The 16229-nt window shown below is 48.7% G+C and overlaps 1 protein-coding gene across 1 annotated transcript in view; it reads left to right on the top strand.

The window, feature by feature from the left end:
- The window catches only part of RASAL1 (RAS protein activator like 1), a 55599-nt gene extending 41604 nt beyond the window's left edge, over positions 1–13995 (top strand). Inside the window, exons 17-21 of the mRNA XM_089489420.1 lie at positions 6337–6480; positions 12267–12402; positions 12483–12603; positions 13706–13785; positions 13874–13995. Coding sequence (XP_089345546.1) covers positions 6337–6480; positions 12267–12402; positions 12483–12603; positions 13706–13785; positions 13874–13995 — 603 coding nt within the window. The remainder of the gene's footprint in view (positions 1–6336; positions 6481–12266; positions 12403–12482; positions 12604–13705; positions 13786–13873) is intronic.
- Positions 13996–16229: the final 2234 nt, after the last annotated feature.

Genomic DNA, 16229 nt, shown 5'->3' with positions numbered 1-16229 from the left:
TGGCGGGACCCTCGGGGGTCTGCCCCATGGTGCTCTTCCCGGGACCCGGCCCGGGACTTGGGCGGGTTGGACCGCCGGTGCTGCACCCGGGCTGAGCACACCGAGGTCCGGGGAGCCCCTGGCGGGACCCTCGGGGGTCTGCCCCATGGTGCTCTTCCCGGGACCCGGCCCGGGACTTGGGCGGGTTGGACCGCCGGTGCTGCACCCGGGCTGAGCACCCCGAGGTCCGGGGAGCCCCTGGCGGGACCCTCGGGGGTCTGCCTTAGGTGCTCTTCCCGGGACCCGGCCCGGGACTTGGGCGGGTTGGACCGCCGGTGCTGCACCCGGGCTGAGCGTCCCGAGGTCCGGGGAGCCCCTGGCGGGACCCTCGGGGGTCTGCCCCAAGGTGCTCTTCCCGGGACCCGGCCCGGGACTTGGGCGGGTTGGACCGCCGGTGCGGCACCCGGGCTGGGCACCCCGAGGTCCGGGGAGCCCCTGGCGGGACCCTCGGGGGTCTGCCCCATGGTGCTCTTCCCGGGACCCGGCCCGGGACTTGGGCGGGTTGGACCGCCGGTGCTGCACCCGGGCTGAGCACACCGAGGTCCGGGGAGCCCCTGGCGGGACCCTCGGGGGTCTGCCCCATGGTGCTCTTCCCGGGACCCGGCCCGGGACTTGGGCGGGTTGGACCGCCGGTGCTGCACCCGGGCTGAGCACACCGAGGTCCGGGGAGCCCCTGGCGGGACCCTCGGGGGTCTGCCCCATGGTGCTCTTCCCGGGACCCGGCCCGGGACTTGGGCGGGTTGGACCGCCGGTGCTGCACCCGGGCTGAGCACACCGAGGTCCGGGGAGCCCCTGGCGGGACCCTCGGGGGTCTGCCCCATGGTGCTCTTCCCGGGACCCGGCCCGGGACTTGGGCGGGTTGGACCGCCGGTGCTGCACCCGGGCTGAGCACCCCGAGGTCCGGGGAGCCCCTGGCGGGACCCTCGGGGGTCTGCCTTAGGTGCTCTTCCCGGGACCCGGCCCGGGACTTGGGCGGGTTGGACCGCCGGTGCTGCACCCGGGCTGAGCGTCCCGAGGTCCGGGGAGCCCCTGGCGGGACCCTCGGGGGTCTGCCTTAGGTGCTCTTCCCGGGACCCGGCCCGGGACTTGGGCGGGTTGGACCGCCGGTGCTGCACCCGGGCTGAGCGTCCCGAGGTCCGGGGAGCCCCTGGCGGGACCCTCGGGGGTCTGCCTTAGGTGCTCTTCCCGGGACCCGGCCCGGGACTTGGGCGGGTTGGACCGCCGGTGCGGCACCCGGGCCGGGCACCCCGAGGTCCGTGGAGCCCCTGGCGGGACCCTCGGGGGTCTGCCCCATGGTGCTCTTCCCGGGACCCGGCCCGGGACTTGGGCGGGTTGGACCGCCGGTGCTGCACCCGGGCTGAGCACCCCGAGGTCCGGGGAGCCCCTGGCGGGACCCACGGGGGTCTGCCTTAGGTGCTCTTCCCGGGACCCGGCCCGGGACTTGGGCGGGTTGGACCGCCGGTGCTGCACCCGGGCTGAGCGTCCCGAGGTCCGGGGAGCCCCTGGCGGGACCCTCGGGGGTCTGCCTTAGGTGCTCTTCCCGGGACCCGGCCCGGGACTTGGGGGGGTTGGACCGCCGGTGCTGCACCCGGGCTGAGCGTCCCGAGGTCCGGGGAGCCCCTGGCGGGACCCTCGGGGGTCTGCCTTAGGTGCTCTTCCCGGGACCCGGCCCGGGACTTGGGCGGGTTGGACCGCCGGTGCGGCACCCGGGCTGGGCACCCCGAGGTCCGGGGAGCCCCTGGCGGGACCCTCGGGGGTCTGCCCCATGGTGCTCTTCCCGGGACCCGGCCCGGGACTTGGGCGGGTTGGACCGCCGGTGCTGCACCCGGGCTGAGCACACCGAGGTCCGGGGAGCCCCTGGCGGGACCCTCGGGGGTCTGCCCCATGGTGCTCTTCCCGGGACCCGGCCCGGGACTTGGGCGGGTTGGACCGCCGGTGCTGCACCCGGGCTGAGCACCCCGAGGTCCGGGGAGCCCCTGGCGGGACCCTCGGGGGTCTGCCTTAGGTGCTCTTCCCGGGACCCGGCCCGGGACTTGGGCGGGTTGGACCGCCGGTGCTGCACCCGGGCTGAGCGTCCCGAGGTCCGGGGAGCCCCTGGCGGGACCCTCGGGGGTCTGCCCCAAGGTGCTCTTCCCGGGACCCGGCCCGGGACTTGGGCGGGTTGGACCGCCGGTGCGGCACCCGGGCTGGGCACCCCGAGGTCCGGGGAGCCCCTGGCGGGACCCTCGGGGGTCTGCCCCATGGTGCTCTTCCCGGGACCCGGCCCGGGACTTGGGCGGGTTGGACCGCCGGTGCTGCACCCGGGCTGAGCACACCGAGGTCCGGGGAGCCCCTGGCGGGACCCTCGGGGGTCTGCCCCATGGTGCTCTTCCCGGGACCCGGCCCGGGACTTGGGCGGGTTGGACCGCCGGTGCTGCACCCGGGCTGAGCACACCGAGGTCCGGGGAGCCCCTGGCGGGACCCTCGGGGGTCTGCCCCATGGTGCTCTTCCCGGGACCCGGCCCGGGACTTGGGCGGGTTGGACCGCCGGTGCTGCACCCGGGCTGAGCACACCGAGGTCCGGGGAGCCCCTGGCGGGACCCTCGGGGGTCTGCCCCATGGTGCTCTTCCCGGGACCCGGCCCGGGACTTGGGCGGGTTGGACCGCCGGTGCTGCACCCGGGCTGAGCACCCCGAGGTCCGGGGAGCCCCTGGCGGGACCCTCGGGGGTCTGCCTTAGGTGCTCTTCCCGGGACCCGGCCCGGGACTTGGGCGGGTTGGACCGCCGGTGCTGCACCCGGGCTGAGCGTCCCGAGGTCCGGGGAGCCCCTGGCGGGACCCTCGGGGGTCTGCCTTAGGTGCTCTTCCCGGGACCCGGCCCGGGACTTGGGCGGGTTGGACCGCCGGTGCTGCACCCGGGCTGAGCGTCCCGAGGTCCGGGGAGCCCCTGGCGGGACCCTCGGGGGTCTGCCTTAGGTGCTCTTCCCGGGACCCGGCCCGGGACTTGGGCGGGTTGGACCGCCGGTGCGGCACCCGGGCCGGGCACCCCGAGGTCCGTGGAGCCCCTGGCGGGACCCTCGGGGGTCTGCCCCATGGTGCTCTTCCCGGGACCCGGCCCGGGACTTGGGCGGGTTGGACCGCCGGTGCTGCACCCGGGCTGAGCACCCCGAGGTCCGGGGAGCCCCTGGCGGGACCCACGGGGGTCTGCCTTAGGTGCTCTTCCCGGGACCCGGCCCGGGACTTGGGCGGGTTGGACCGCCGGTGCTGCACCCGGGCTGAGCGTCCCGAGGTCCGGGGAGCCCCTGGCGGGACCCTCGGGGGTCTGCCTTAGGTGCTCTTCCCGGGACCCGGCCCGGGACTTGGGCGGGTTGGACCGCCGGTGCTGCACCCGGGCTGAGCGTCCCGAGGTCCGGGGAGCCCCTGGCGGGACCCTCGGGGGTCTGCCTTAGGTGCTCTTCCCGGGACCCGGCCCGGGACTTGGGCGGGTTGGACCGCCGGTGCGGCACCCGGGCTGGGCACCCCGAGGTCCGGGGAGCCCCTGGCGGGACCCTCGGGGGTCTGCCCCATGGTGCTCTTCCCGGGAACCGGCCCGGGACTTGGGCGGGTTGGACCGCCGGTGCGGCACCCGGGCCGGGCGTCACGAGGTCCGTGGAGCCCAGGGCGGGACCTTCGGAGGTCTACCGGCCGGGGCCGGGACCTGGCCGGCACCCGGGCTGGGCTTCGCGAGGTCGTTGGGAGCCGGCTCTCTGGAACAAGCAGCAGCTTCCCTATATATCCGGCGGAGGGTGCCTGACGTCCCTGGCGAACCGGGACGGAGTTCCACGTCACCACCGGGAAAATCCGGCAAGGCATGCCGACTTCGATGGAGCGAGGGTCGGATGCGGCCGGCAAATCCGACCTCATTGGCTTCCAGGGTTTCTCAAGCAACTTGACCTGCCAAAAACGGGGACTTAGAGCAAAACTGCCGGCCGGCCGCGATCAACTTAGGCGGCCGGGAACGGGCACTTTGGGCACATCGACATCTACAGGACACCTAAATGGATAAATCTGGATGGAATTTTCTGTCTTTTTACCTAATTTTGTGAGGATTCAGAGGGAAAATGAAAAAAACACAGATTTTTTTTTTCTAATTCTTGCTACTTTTTACTAAATTTCTAATTCTAAATTTTCAGCTAATCATCCAACTATGGTATCAAAAGAAAGCTCTATCTCTCCTTGAAAAAACAATATATAGTTTATATGGGTACACTATTCACAGTAAAAGTGAATCATCGCTGAACCGACATAGCGCAAAAATGGCAAAATTTCTCCGGGATTGAAGGGGTTAATGTCTAGGCTGTATTTTTGTAACCATAACAAAAACAAAGCGAGATTAGGGTGGTTGGCGCATGGTAAAGTATACAGTATATTGGAAGGGTACAATAAGTGCAGTTATATAACTGCATTGGTCTACATTGCTCTACAAACATTTTGATTGGGGTACAATAGGTATGAATAATATTAATAATAATAATTTAGGAAAGTGGGTCCCCATTCCATAGTAAGGGATGCGTCCCTAAAAACCTAGAGCCCCCCCAACATACTTTATTGTTGTGTCCATTTATGAGTTGTATGCCATCCTGTTCATTCTTAAAGATGACTTGTCCTGTGTGCCATATCTGTAGATTCCTATAGATAATACGGCATTCAAACTGTACCTGTGCATTCCTAGATAGAACACGACCTGTGTATTTTCATCATATGCGCACTGAAAGATGAATATTTCCTGTATTCATGTATCATGTCTGGATAAACCAGAGAATACAATTTCATGTGTATATTATATAGGAGCTATGATAATTTGTCTGGGTCTGGAAGCATATGCATAAATAAATATATATATATATATATATATATATATATATATATATATATATATATACTGCTTTTGCTAATTCTCTCGTGTCACAAGATATCTGTCAGAATTCCCAGACTGTTACTATAGTAACTGTAGCCAGGCTCTGCAAAGAATAGAATGTCTTTTCATTTAAAGGTACTCCGCGTCTCTTCTTGTCAGAACTGAGACCTTAAGTCATCTCTTAACCCTCATCATCATTTCTCTTAACCCTCTAAACTTTACATGTCTCACCACAACATGTTCACATGTAAAATGTACTTAATACTTGCAATGCAATGAGCTATTGTACATATATGAGCAGAGTTGTCCTCCTGGGGGATGTTGCTCACTAGGGGTTTTGAACTCACTTGGGTTTATTAGTGTCTATGTAAGTATTATTGGATCTTTTGAGTCCAAATTAATTGTCATTGATGTGTGTGTATGTGTGTGTGTAAAACAAAGATACAAACCTACAGCTCTCAAGATAGTTCTCAAAGTAACATACTGTCTTGAATTTAAGAATATTCATACATGAGAACCAGTCTGTCACTTGAAAGGCAGTTATGTTTAAGGCATTCTTATACTCAATTAAGGATAAGATTTAAATCAGAAAAGTTGGATTGAATCAGAGGGTTGTTACATTCAACAATAGCATTTATTGACATTTTAAATTAGTATTGAGCATTATGTCCTTAGATGTGCCCTGTTAGTTCCGTGCTAGAACTAACTAGAACTAACCTAAATCAAAAGAAGTAATGGTTTTACTTCAAAACTTTTTATTGCGTTTTCAACATACACCATTGTAGCTCACATTTATCCTACTGTATATCAATGAGACCCTCCCCATAGAATACAAGATTACTTTTATCCTACAACAAATGACAGTAGATATGTACAAATGGGCCAAAAATTATTTGGACAATTTTTTCGGTTGGTTTTTGGCCCATTTATTTTCGGGCAACGAATTTCATTACCTGCCCATTCGGCTTGACCGATAATTTGGTATTTTTAATTTCGGAACTAAATTCATCACTCAGTGCCCACATTCACTCACTCTCTCACACTCTCATTCTTGTTCACTCTCCCTCTCACACGCTCTAATTGTTTCCTTACCTTCTCTGCCAAAGTTTCTGCTTCTGCCGACTACTTCCACTTCTGGATCTTCTTCTTCAACTTCTTTCTGTTATCTTCTCTCTTCTATCTTCATCTGCACTTCCACGGACATAACCTGGCAGGAACTTCTGCCAAAATGGTGGCGCATGCGATGACCTCCTCTCTGAAATCCCCCAATCGCAAACGCAATATGATGGAGCATCCGTTGGCGTCTTCTCCTCGATTATCCAATTGAGGGAGAGGATGTCACTGCAAGCAACATCATTTCGCCCGTGACGAACTCTGGGTAAACATTAACTTTTAGTTTTTATTCCCTCTCTCTTTCTGTAGGTTCGCTCTTCTATCCCCGTACATCGAATCTGTGCGGTGGAAAGAGTGGATGAGAATGCTTTCCAACAGCCAAATATGATGCAGATTATCACCCAGGACAATGAATCACAAGGAGGAGGACACATAATGTATATACAGTGCAAGGTGAGCGGCATAGGGAGGACATACACTATATGACCAAATATATGTGGAGGCCTGGCATTCATACCTATATGAGGAGATTCCATTCCAAAATCATTAGCATTAATGTAGAGCCCCCTCTTGAGGCTATAACACCATCCATTCTTCTGGGAAGGTATTCCACAAGATTTTGGAGTGTTTCTGTGGGAACCCATTCAGCCAAAAGAGCATTTGTTAGGCCAGGCACTAATGTTAGATGAGAAGGCCTGGCTCCCAATCAATATTGCAATTGATCCCATAAGTGTTCAGTGGGGGTTAAGACACAGGGCAATATGGCAGAACTTGCAGTTTTGGTGGAAGTTCTCGCCGAGTTATGTATGCAGAGATGCGGACAAACATAGGAGATTGAAGATAGCAGATTGAAGCAGAGACGATAAAAGACAGAATATGAAGAAGAAGAAAATTGAGAAGTGGAAGTGGTCGACAGACGTTCAAAGTGGTTGGCAGAGAAGGTAGAAAAACCATTAAAGAGAACGAGAATGAGAGTGCGAGTGAATGTGCGCATCAGGCAACATTTTTTTTTCTGAATTTAAAGTGCCCTCGAATTTCACCAAACTGAAAAGAGAAATGGGAGGAGAGATAAAGACAAATGGGAGAAAGGAGATAACAAAAAAGAGAAGCGTTAATGAAAAAGGAGATCAAAGAAAAGGGGGAGATATTAAATAGAAAGGGGGGAGGTAGGGGAAATGGGTGAAGTATAGAGAAAGGATACAAAATTGAAAGAGGAGGAGAGATGAAAGGGTGGGGCGATAAAGAGAACAAATACAGATAAAACAAAAGGGAAAAGATTAAGAGGAGAGATAGAAAGGAGAGGGGAAGAGAGATAATGAGAATGGATCAAATCGAATGGGAGAAAGGGAGAGATAAAGAGATATGTGAGGATATTTGGGTGCTTGGGCCATTTCTGTGTGTGCAATCCTGTTGCTCGGCAAGTCCTGTGCGTGCAATATTGGGTGCCCTTCTTGGGGGTCAATCCTTTGCTAGGTGCTCTAGGGCGAAGAACTCCTGAGGTGAGTGTTCCTTGGTCACAGCAGCCAGGACATTTATTTTTTAGCTGCACTTGACTTATGCTCAGGATCTACAGGATACCACAGGCATGAGCAAAGGAAGATATTTATTTATCCACTTTTTCTTCACACCATTTAATTTGATTCACAATTGATCACCTCTGCCCAACTTTGTTTAAAATCACCTCACCAGCTCCAATCTTTTCCTCCTTATTAAGTTCTTTTCCAGAAGCAAGCTGTTATTTTGATCACCAGAAATCTCTTACTAACCTGCATAGGTCCTTCAGGCACTCCAAAAGCGTAAATTTCAGGCACTGGTTTGATGCATTTAGAAAGTTACATTTGTTGGCTTAAGAGTTGTCAGAGATGGATGGGTGGTCCTCTTATGTCCTGTTTGTCAGCCAAATGGTTGTCCTACCTTAAGGATAAGTAAAGCAATCACAGAGGTGTTGTTCAACCTTTAAGTGTGTTGTTGTATTGTCTCACACATTGAACACTTCATGCTACACTCCCTGTCTGCCCAGCTTGATTCCTCCTAAAAATGCCAGTGTTCCAGTCTCTCAATATACAACAAGTGTAAATGAGCAGCTTGGATCTTGTAGTGAAAGCTAACAATTAGTTTTCCCGCAGCCATTGAATTGAAACTAATGCAAGCCCTTTGGTTTCCTGTCACCAAACACGAGAACTGTCTCTAACTATTTATTTCTTCACTTTAGTTCATGCCTAAAGAAATAAATACACCAGTCCCTGTGTAGTAGTAGTAATACCTTCGGAAAGGCAGTTTCCCATTAGATTAAGAGACACTGCACAGTGAAAACGTTCCATGATATTATTGCTTTGCACAAAGAGAATGACTTATATGACTTAATATGTATGGAAATACAAGATTTTACATGAAATATGACTACAAAATAACTACTGGATTGGCCTTCTGTGAAGATCACTCCTGTTATATATATATGTACCTATGAGTAGTGTATGTACCCTGATATATATTGACACAGAGGAGTCAGAGGACACAAAGAGGCAGATGAAGGAAATCTGGGTTGTTGACGCATTCATGCAGACACCAGTCTTGTGTCTAAACCCTCTCTGGAAGCTATTTTCTTAAGTGTTCATGTGTGGCGTACGTAATGTACCTTTTCAGACCAGTATCCTACGAACATCGCATCACATTTTTCTGTTGATTTGGGGTATTTTTTTGTATGTGATATACATTTTATAGATTTTAAGTGATAAGGCTCACCTTAAACAAAAGCAAAAAAAAAAAAAAGCATCAGCCAAAAAAAAAAGAATATACCAGATTTCTCTAAAATGCATTTTTAATAACGAGACAATTTAATATGCTGTTTTTCAGGAAGCTGAATGAACCAATTTTCTTTTGCAGTCTTCATTTCCTGCTGTGTCTTAAGATTGTTTTACTAAAAAAAAGCACATGCTGTTTAAAATATCTGACATTCTAACAGCGCATGTAAACATTTAATATAAACTGAGATTCTTACATGTTTTTTATCAGAAAAATATATATTAGCATTCATTTTTCTCAGTAGTCCTTCATGGCTAAACTATGAGAGACTTCTCTAAAAAATCATTACTTTAAAATGTATTCTCATTTCCAGAATCTCCGGTTAACAGTATCAGGTTAACAGAGCAATGACCTGACCACCCTCAAAGATTAAATAGTTTTTACATAACTCTATACCCCATCCTGTTCTATAGTCCAGGTGGCTGTTAGGATGCCCTAACTATTGAGAGAGGCTTTATGTCTATCCAAGGGGTCCTAAGAACATCTGCTAAGTCCTTGGAGCTCCCTAAACGAAACGTTCTCATTAGCACCTCTCCAAATGCAACTTAATTGGGAACAGGGTATGCCCACAAGTTATGACCCAACCCAGCGGCCTTAAGTGTTCTGGCGCCCTGTGCGGACTACTCCTCTGGCGCCCCCCCCATCCCCAAAAAAAGAAAGGAAAAAAATATCCCCCCTCTGCCCCTTCTCACTGCCTCCCCCCCTGCCCCTTATCATTATCTACCCCCCCTTCCCCTTATCACTATATCTATCCCCTATCCTTACTTAACTTGTTGCCGGAGTCCTGTGGTGGGAGCGGGAGGCGTCTTCCCACTCTGCCGCGGTGCACGCTTCGCCGGCACCGCGACGGAGTCACGGAGAGTGAGGGGCGCCGAGCGGTTGCTGAAAACTTCACGAGCAACCGCTCGGCGCCCCTGCCCGGGACTTAAATGAAAACACTGTTTTTTTGTTTAACTTTATTTAACCCCTTAAGGACCGGGCTCGTTTTTTCTTTTTGTACCCTGTGGGACCGAGGCTGTTTTAATACTTTTGTGGTGCTTGTGTTCAGCTGTAATTTTCTCCTCACCCATTTAGTGAACCCACATAAGTTATATATTGTTTTTTTCAGGACAAGATGGGCTTTCTTCAGATACCATTATTTTGATCGTATCATCTTATTTACTATAAAAAAAATAAAAAAAACATGGTGAAAAATTGAAAAAAACCACATTTTATGACTTTTATTTGAAAAATCTTTTACTCACCTAAAAAAGCAAGTAAAAAAACTAGCTAAATAGATTCTACTACTTGTCCTGAGTTTAGAAATACCCAATGTTTTTATGTTTTTTTGCTGTTTTTTGTAAGTTATGGGGCAATAAGTACAAGCAGCGTTTTGTGATTTCCAAATCTTTTTTAACAAATCTGGTCAGTCTGCCTCCATCTCCTCTTTGGAACATCTTTGAAGCCGGTTAACTCAATTTAACCCATTCAAACCATATATTTTTGAAAACTAGACACCCCAGGGTATTCCAAATGCTGTTATTTTAACCCTTTCCATGCACCAATTATACAACTACACTTTGTCAAACTTTGTAATAGTAATTTTTTTTATTTTTTTCACACAAATTGTACTTTAGTTATAGATATACAGGTTCTGGTATATGTCACTGTCAAACAACACCCCAATGTGTGTTCAGGAACATCTCCTGAGTGCAGTGATACCCGACATGCATGGGTTTGTCGTGTTGTTTGAGATTTAAAATGCCACATTTGGGAAGTGCGCTTTTTTTCTCCATTTTGGTCAGTCTGTACCTATGCCCTATCTTTGAGCTCGGCCACTCCAATTTACCCCATCAGCCATTTTTTTTTTATATTAGACACCCCTTGGGTATTTGAAGTGCTTTTATTTTAACTCTTTGTTGATATTTTTGAGAAATCTTAGCACTTGTTCAAAATAATAAACTTTATTTTTTTATTTTATTTTTTTAATACCTTTTTTTATATTTTTTTACACATTTTGCTGGTACTGGATGGTTCATCTAGTGACATCACTGCATAATTATTTTTAAATGTTAGCACATTTTTTTTTTATTTTTTTTTTATAATTTTTTTAATATTTTACTAATCACATTGTGATTAGAAAGCTGGGCTCCATTGACTTGCATGGTTGAGTGCAGTACCTGTATTCAACCTGCAAGTGGAGCCAGAGTTCTCTAGAGGGTCTGGAGACCGTCTAGCGAACTCTCTTCTTTATTGTTTTTTTTCCCGGTCCGCCGCCATCTTGCTGATGGCGAAGATCACCGGCAGCTGCGGCTGTGACCGCTCTCCGGAGCGGTCACAGTCCATCCCCAGGTAAGTGTTTGGTATCGCTGGATGCCTCCTGATCGAGGCATTCCAGCGACACCATTTAAGTTTAGGAGGCGATCGTCGTTCGCCTCCTAAACGCTTTTAAAACGGGCGTCCGCCGCCATACAATGTATGGCGGCTGTTGACGCCCCGGGGAGGGGCCAGACATGGCCCCCGATGCCGATCTCGGCCTTGCTGAATGCCTCGACATCGAGGCATTACAGTAACGCCGTTTAAGCGAAGAAAGTGATCGTTGATCACTTTCTAAGCTTATTTAATTTTTTGACGGTTCAGGACCGTCAAAGGTCGTTAAGCGACCGTTTTTCCATGACCGGCAAAGAACCGGCAAAGGTCGTTAAGGGGTTAACATCCTCCATGTTAAATAAAGTTAAAAAACAAACAAACAATGTTATAATCTAAGTCCCGGACGGCACCCCTGTTGCCATGGCGCCCTGTGCGGCCGCACAGGTCGCACACCCCTAAGGCCGGCCCTGACCCAACCCCATCTCCTACGACAAGTTAAATTCTAAAGCCATTGGCTGTAACATGCGTTTGGTCTTCAATACTACACACTGAAATATGAAATGAGGTGGTTGGGTATCTTGGCCAGATTTGTCCTGCCATCTTCACTTTCAAGGCATCGTGCAAGCACCAGTTCTTTCCAATAGTGGTTGCAGCAGGGTATTTTGTGTTGCCAGTTGATGCCACATTCCAAGATAGCTTCTGGGGGATTTGAAAATATTTTCAATTAAAGAGAGCTGACATAGTCCTATGATTGCCCATGACAGCTGCAACCCATCTTGAGAAAAGGGTTTGATATGAGCAGATTTTGCCCAGCCTCGATTTCTAGCAGAAAAATAATAAAGTTGCCCAATCGTGGCTGTGCTAAGGTATATAATAGATAAAGTAAGAGACCTGTGGAAGATACATCATGTACGTCCAGTGCTATAAGTGAGTTGTGCTATACTGTGAAATAAGCTTGCACAGAAAGTACCATTACAAATATTGTGTTAATTTGCAGGGACGTGATATATATATATATATATATATATATATATAATATATATAGTATTAATTGACATTTTCTCCATTTGTCTCTGCTCCCTACTCAGAATGTAAATGAGCTCAATCAGTGGCTTTCTGCCCTGAGAAAGGTCAGTCTCAGTAACCAGCGCCTACTGCCAACCTACCACCCCGGGGCTTATCGAAATGCACACTGGACATGCTGTCTGCAGCACGACCGTACAGGTAAAACATACCTAAATATAAGAGTCCTGTGCGTCATCAAATTTGGTTCTCCCCTTTATAATTTAATTTGTCTCCCTCAGTGCGTGGCTGCAGTCGGACACACTTGGCAGTGACTCTGGGTGACTGGAGTGACCCCCTGGATCCAGATGCTGAGGCACAAGTGCTTTATCGTCACTTGCTAATGGCAAAGGACATGCTCAGGTCTGCATTAGTTCCTCTGTCCATGTCATTATCCAGACACCTGCTCCTCCATGTGTGGGCTCTCCTGCATCTGAGATTCTGGCTGATGTGTTTCCCGTGTTATTAAGTTCACAAACTTCATTTAAAGTGGACACATCACTCTAAAACAAACTGGAGTTCCGTTTGTATAGATGCTTCTACATTTGATAGATCTCAAGAATCTTTCTTTTTTTCCATTTGCCCCTGATTTTATGCTCCTGAGATTGTATGTATCATTGCTCACAACCACCCAGCAATACCTTAAAAAAAAAAACACACTATCAAACCCCATCCTTATTCTTTTTCGTATTACCTCTCCATTTGTCTTATGCCGCCAATCACACGCACATTACATATCAGCCTTTTTTTTTTTAACACTATGAATAGTGAGACATTAGAAGGTCCTCTATAATGCCGACCACTCTAAGCCATTCATAATGGCCTTAAATTAGTCATGCACCATAGGCAGTAGCCTAGTTTCTACTCAGGCCCTGTTAATATGTTGCTCAAAAATTATGTAGCTTCTGCATCCAATAAACAACCACCAATGAGCCTAGCTTTTCTGGTTGTAACATGTTCACGTTAAAGGTGAAGTCTTATGGAAAAAATGTTCTTCTATTCCAGCATAAAATAGAGTACTGTATACAGAAATACATTGCATTAGGTTGGCATTGACAAAAAATGCTTTTTATCTCGTTTTACTCCAATATTTCCTTTATTGGCAGACCTGGAGGCCATCATTGTTGTCTGTCATGACTTTTTCTGCTGAAACACCACATTTAAGTTGATTCTTTATGACAAAGCTAAGTATGTTCCTCCATAGACCTTCATTAGTCAGAGCGTCAGGCCGGGTGATTAAAACTGAGCCATGCTGATGAGTACTACTAGGCAGTATGATAAGGAGTTATTGTGTTTGTCTAATAGATTGGGCTGATAGAACACATACAAATGGCTGATATGCAGCAGCCTAAAAACATTACATTATGCAGAAACTAAAACTTCAAGAATGACTTATCAACATGTAACATACTATTTGAGAAATTATGTTCTGTGTGGGGAGCACTGATCTAACATTTTGTTATAGGACTAAATACCTTGAAGGTACAGAGAGTGCAACTTCTGTGAAGCAAGATGCCAGAGGCCACAGTGAGAAGACACGTGAAGGTTTGATAATAGGACTAATACATGAACTAGTTTTATCTGGGAATGTTTCATTTATGATCTAACCATGTCATCTTTTTGTGGTTCTCAGGTGCCATAGTCTCATCCCAAGCAAGGCGTCTACTGTCTGCCATTGAGGAACTAGAAAGGGCTCATCAAGCATTTGAAAAGAGAGAGAGGGAAGAGAATCCTAACCACAGCCACTGCATCTAGTTACCTATGGGGCAGCTTCATCCTGTGCTTTAAACATTACCACTGTAGGGACTTGGAAATGTATTCCACTTCATTTTTGTATGGTTCTTCAGCATAAATTAAATAAAAAAGAAATGTAAGAAATGTCAGCTTCTAATATTACTCTTCATTATCTGCCTTTCAGTGGAAGCTCTTTTGCTAATTTATCCATAGTCTTTTTACATCAGAAAACAAATTAGTCAGCAGTTTGTCTTCTGCAATCTCTCCAGTGGGTCTGGCTGAGGCTTGTTTTAAATCCCCCTCATTAATCACTCACTGTCCTGCATTTTAACCTTTGCCAAGCTCAGAGGTAATTCTTGTCCTAGAGGTAATTCTACCCCATAATACACCTTAAGCCTGGTGTTTTCATATTGCTCCTTGGGAACACAAAATTAACTGCGCTTCAGCGATCATGTAGGTGAATGAATGCTTCATCAGCGATCCTTCTGGACAAGACCTGCAATGAGTCTGCACCATCGGAATTACCTTTGAGGTGCCTACAGGTACACGTCCTAGATGTATAGTTCTGTTTTGCTGTAGCCATTCTGATTTAAAAAAAAATCTTATGAGGTCCTAATTCAAAAATGCATGCCATGAATTACCTTTTGTTACACTTATTGAAAAGGCTATGTTTTCTGTGAACTTGCTTCTATAGCATGTTGGCACTGGCAGATAGTAACAGGTTCCATCCTGAACTTGCTTCTATAGCATGGAGGCACTGGCAGATAGTAACAGGTTCCATCCTGAACTTGCTGCTATAGCATGCAGGCACTGGCAGGTAGTAACAGGTTCCATCCTGAACTTGCTTCTATAGCATGGAGGCACTGGCAGGTAGTAACAGGTTCCATCCTGAACTTGCTTCTATAGCATGGAGGCACTGGCAGGTAGTAACAGGTTCCATCCTGAACTTGCTTCTCTAGCATGCAGGCACTGGCAGGTAGTAACAGGATCCATCCTGAACTTGCTTCTATAGCATGCAGGCACTGGCAGGTAGTAACAGGTTCCATCCTGAACTTGCTTCTATAGCATGGAGGCACTGGCAGGTAGTAACAGGTTCCATCCTGAACTTGCTTCTCTAGCATGCAGGCACTGGCAGGTAGTAACAGGTTCCATCCTGAACTTGCTTCTCTAGCATGCAGGCACTGGCAGGTAGTAACAGGATCCATTCTGAACTTGCTTCTATAGCATGCAGGCACTGGCAGGTAGTAACAGGTTCCATCCTGAACTTGCTTCTATAGCATGCAGGCACTGGCAGGTAGTAACAGGTTCCATCCTGAACTTGCTTCTGTAGCATGCTAGCACTGGCAGGTAGTAACAGGATCCATCCTGAACTTGCTTCTATAGCATGCAGGTAGTAACAGGTTCCATCTGCTAGGAAGTGGCATTGCTATGTGAAATTATTGTTTACCTTAAAAGACATAAGTGAAGGAAATATTTGTTTTACTTACACCCACTACCATTTTAAATAAGAAATTAACAAAAGTGGAAGGCAGCTTGTACAAGGCTGTTCCCTTTAATGTTGTTTCTCTTAAACAGAGGTACAGCTACATGCAATGCATGTTTCATGTCAATAACTGGACCAATCTCAGGGTGAATTGACAGACACCTGGGTAGCATTTTATTTGGAACCAGTTCCTTTGTTTTCTATTGACATTTAGATATGTCTGTGTCCATATTTTTCCGTTTTAATGTTAAATTAGCTTCTTGAATACAGGTGACTTATTTCAGGATATGTTTATCTTTTGACAAGTACTGGTTCCAGGAGGACCTACAATAACCATTTGGTTACCACCATTAGAGAGTCCATATTTGTGATGGACTATAGAAAAGTTAATATTTGAAGCATCTCAGTACTGGCATATGTTCAGTACAGGGTATGTTCTTATGGCATTGTCAGTTGCTTGACAGTTGCTTTACTGCCAAACTAGGGACACAAATTCTTGGAAACAAATTAATAAGAGGATATAGGTAATTACTACAAATTGAAGTCGTTTTTACAAAAAGGTTAAGCAACAACCATTATAGGGTCCAAACATGTTTTTTTCATAAAGTATATATGGACGAAGGTAAACATGAGCTTTCTGATAAAAGGAGAATGGACCGATTTAGGTGTGCTGCCTTATTCTTATTAGCTGACCAGACAGTTTGAGCTTTATGACAAAACCATACCAGGTACAACCAGGCAAGGTCTATGAGCTTTGAAGTAACTGATACTG

The sequence above is a fragment of the Sceloporus occidentalis genome, unplaced genomic scaffold (genome assembly GCF_023333645.1).
Source record: "Sceloporus occidentalis isolate IW3139 unplaced genomic scaffold, rSceOcc1.0.p SCAF_40, whole genome shotgun sequence".
Taxonomy (NCBI): domain Eukaryota; kingdom Metazoa; phylum Chordata; class Lepidosauria; order Squamata; family Phrynosomatidae; genus Sceloporus; species Sceloporus occidentalis.
This window is presented reverse-complemented; position numbering and strand designations above follow the sequence as displayed.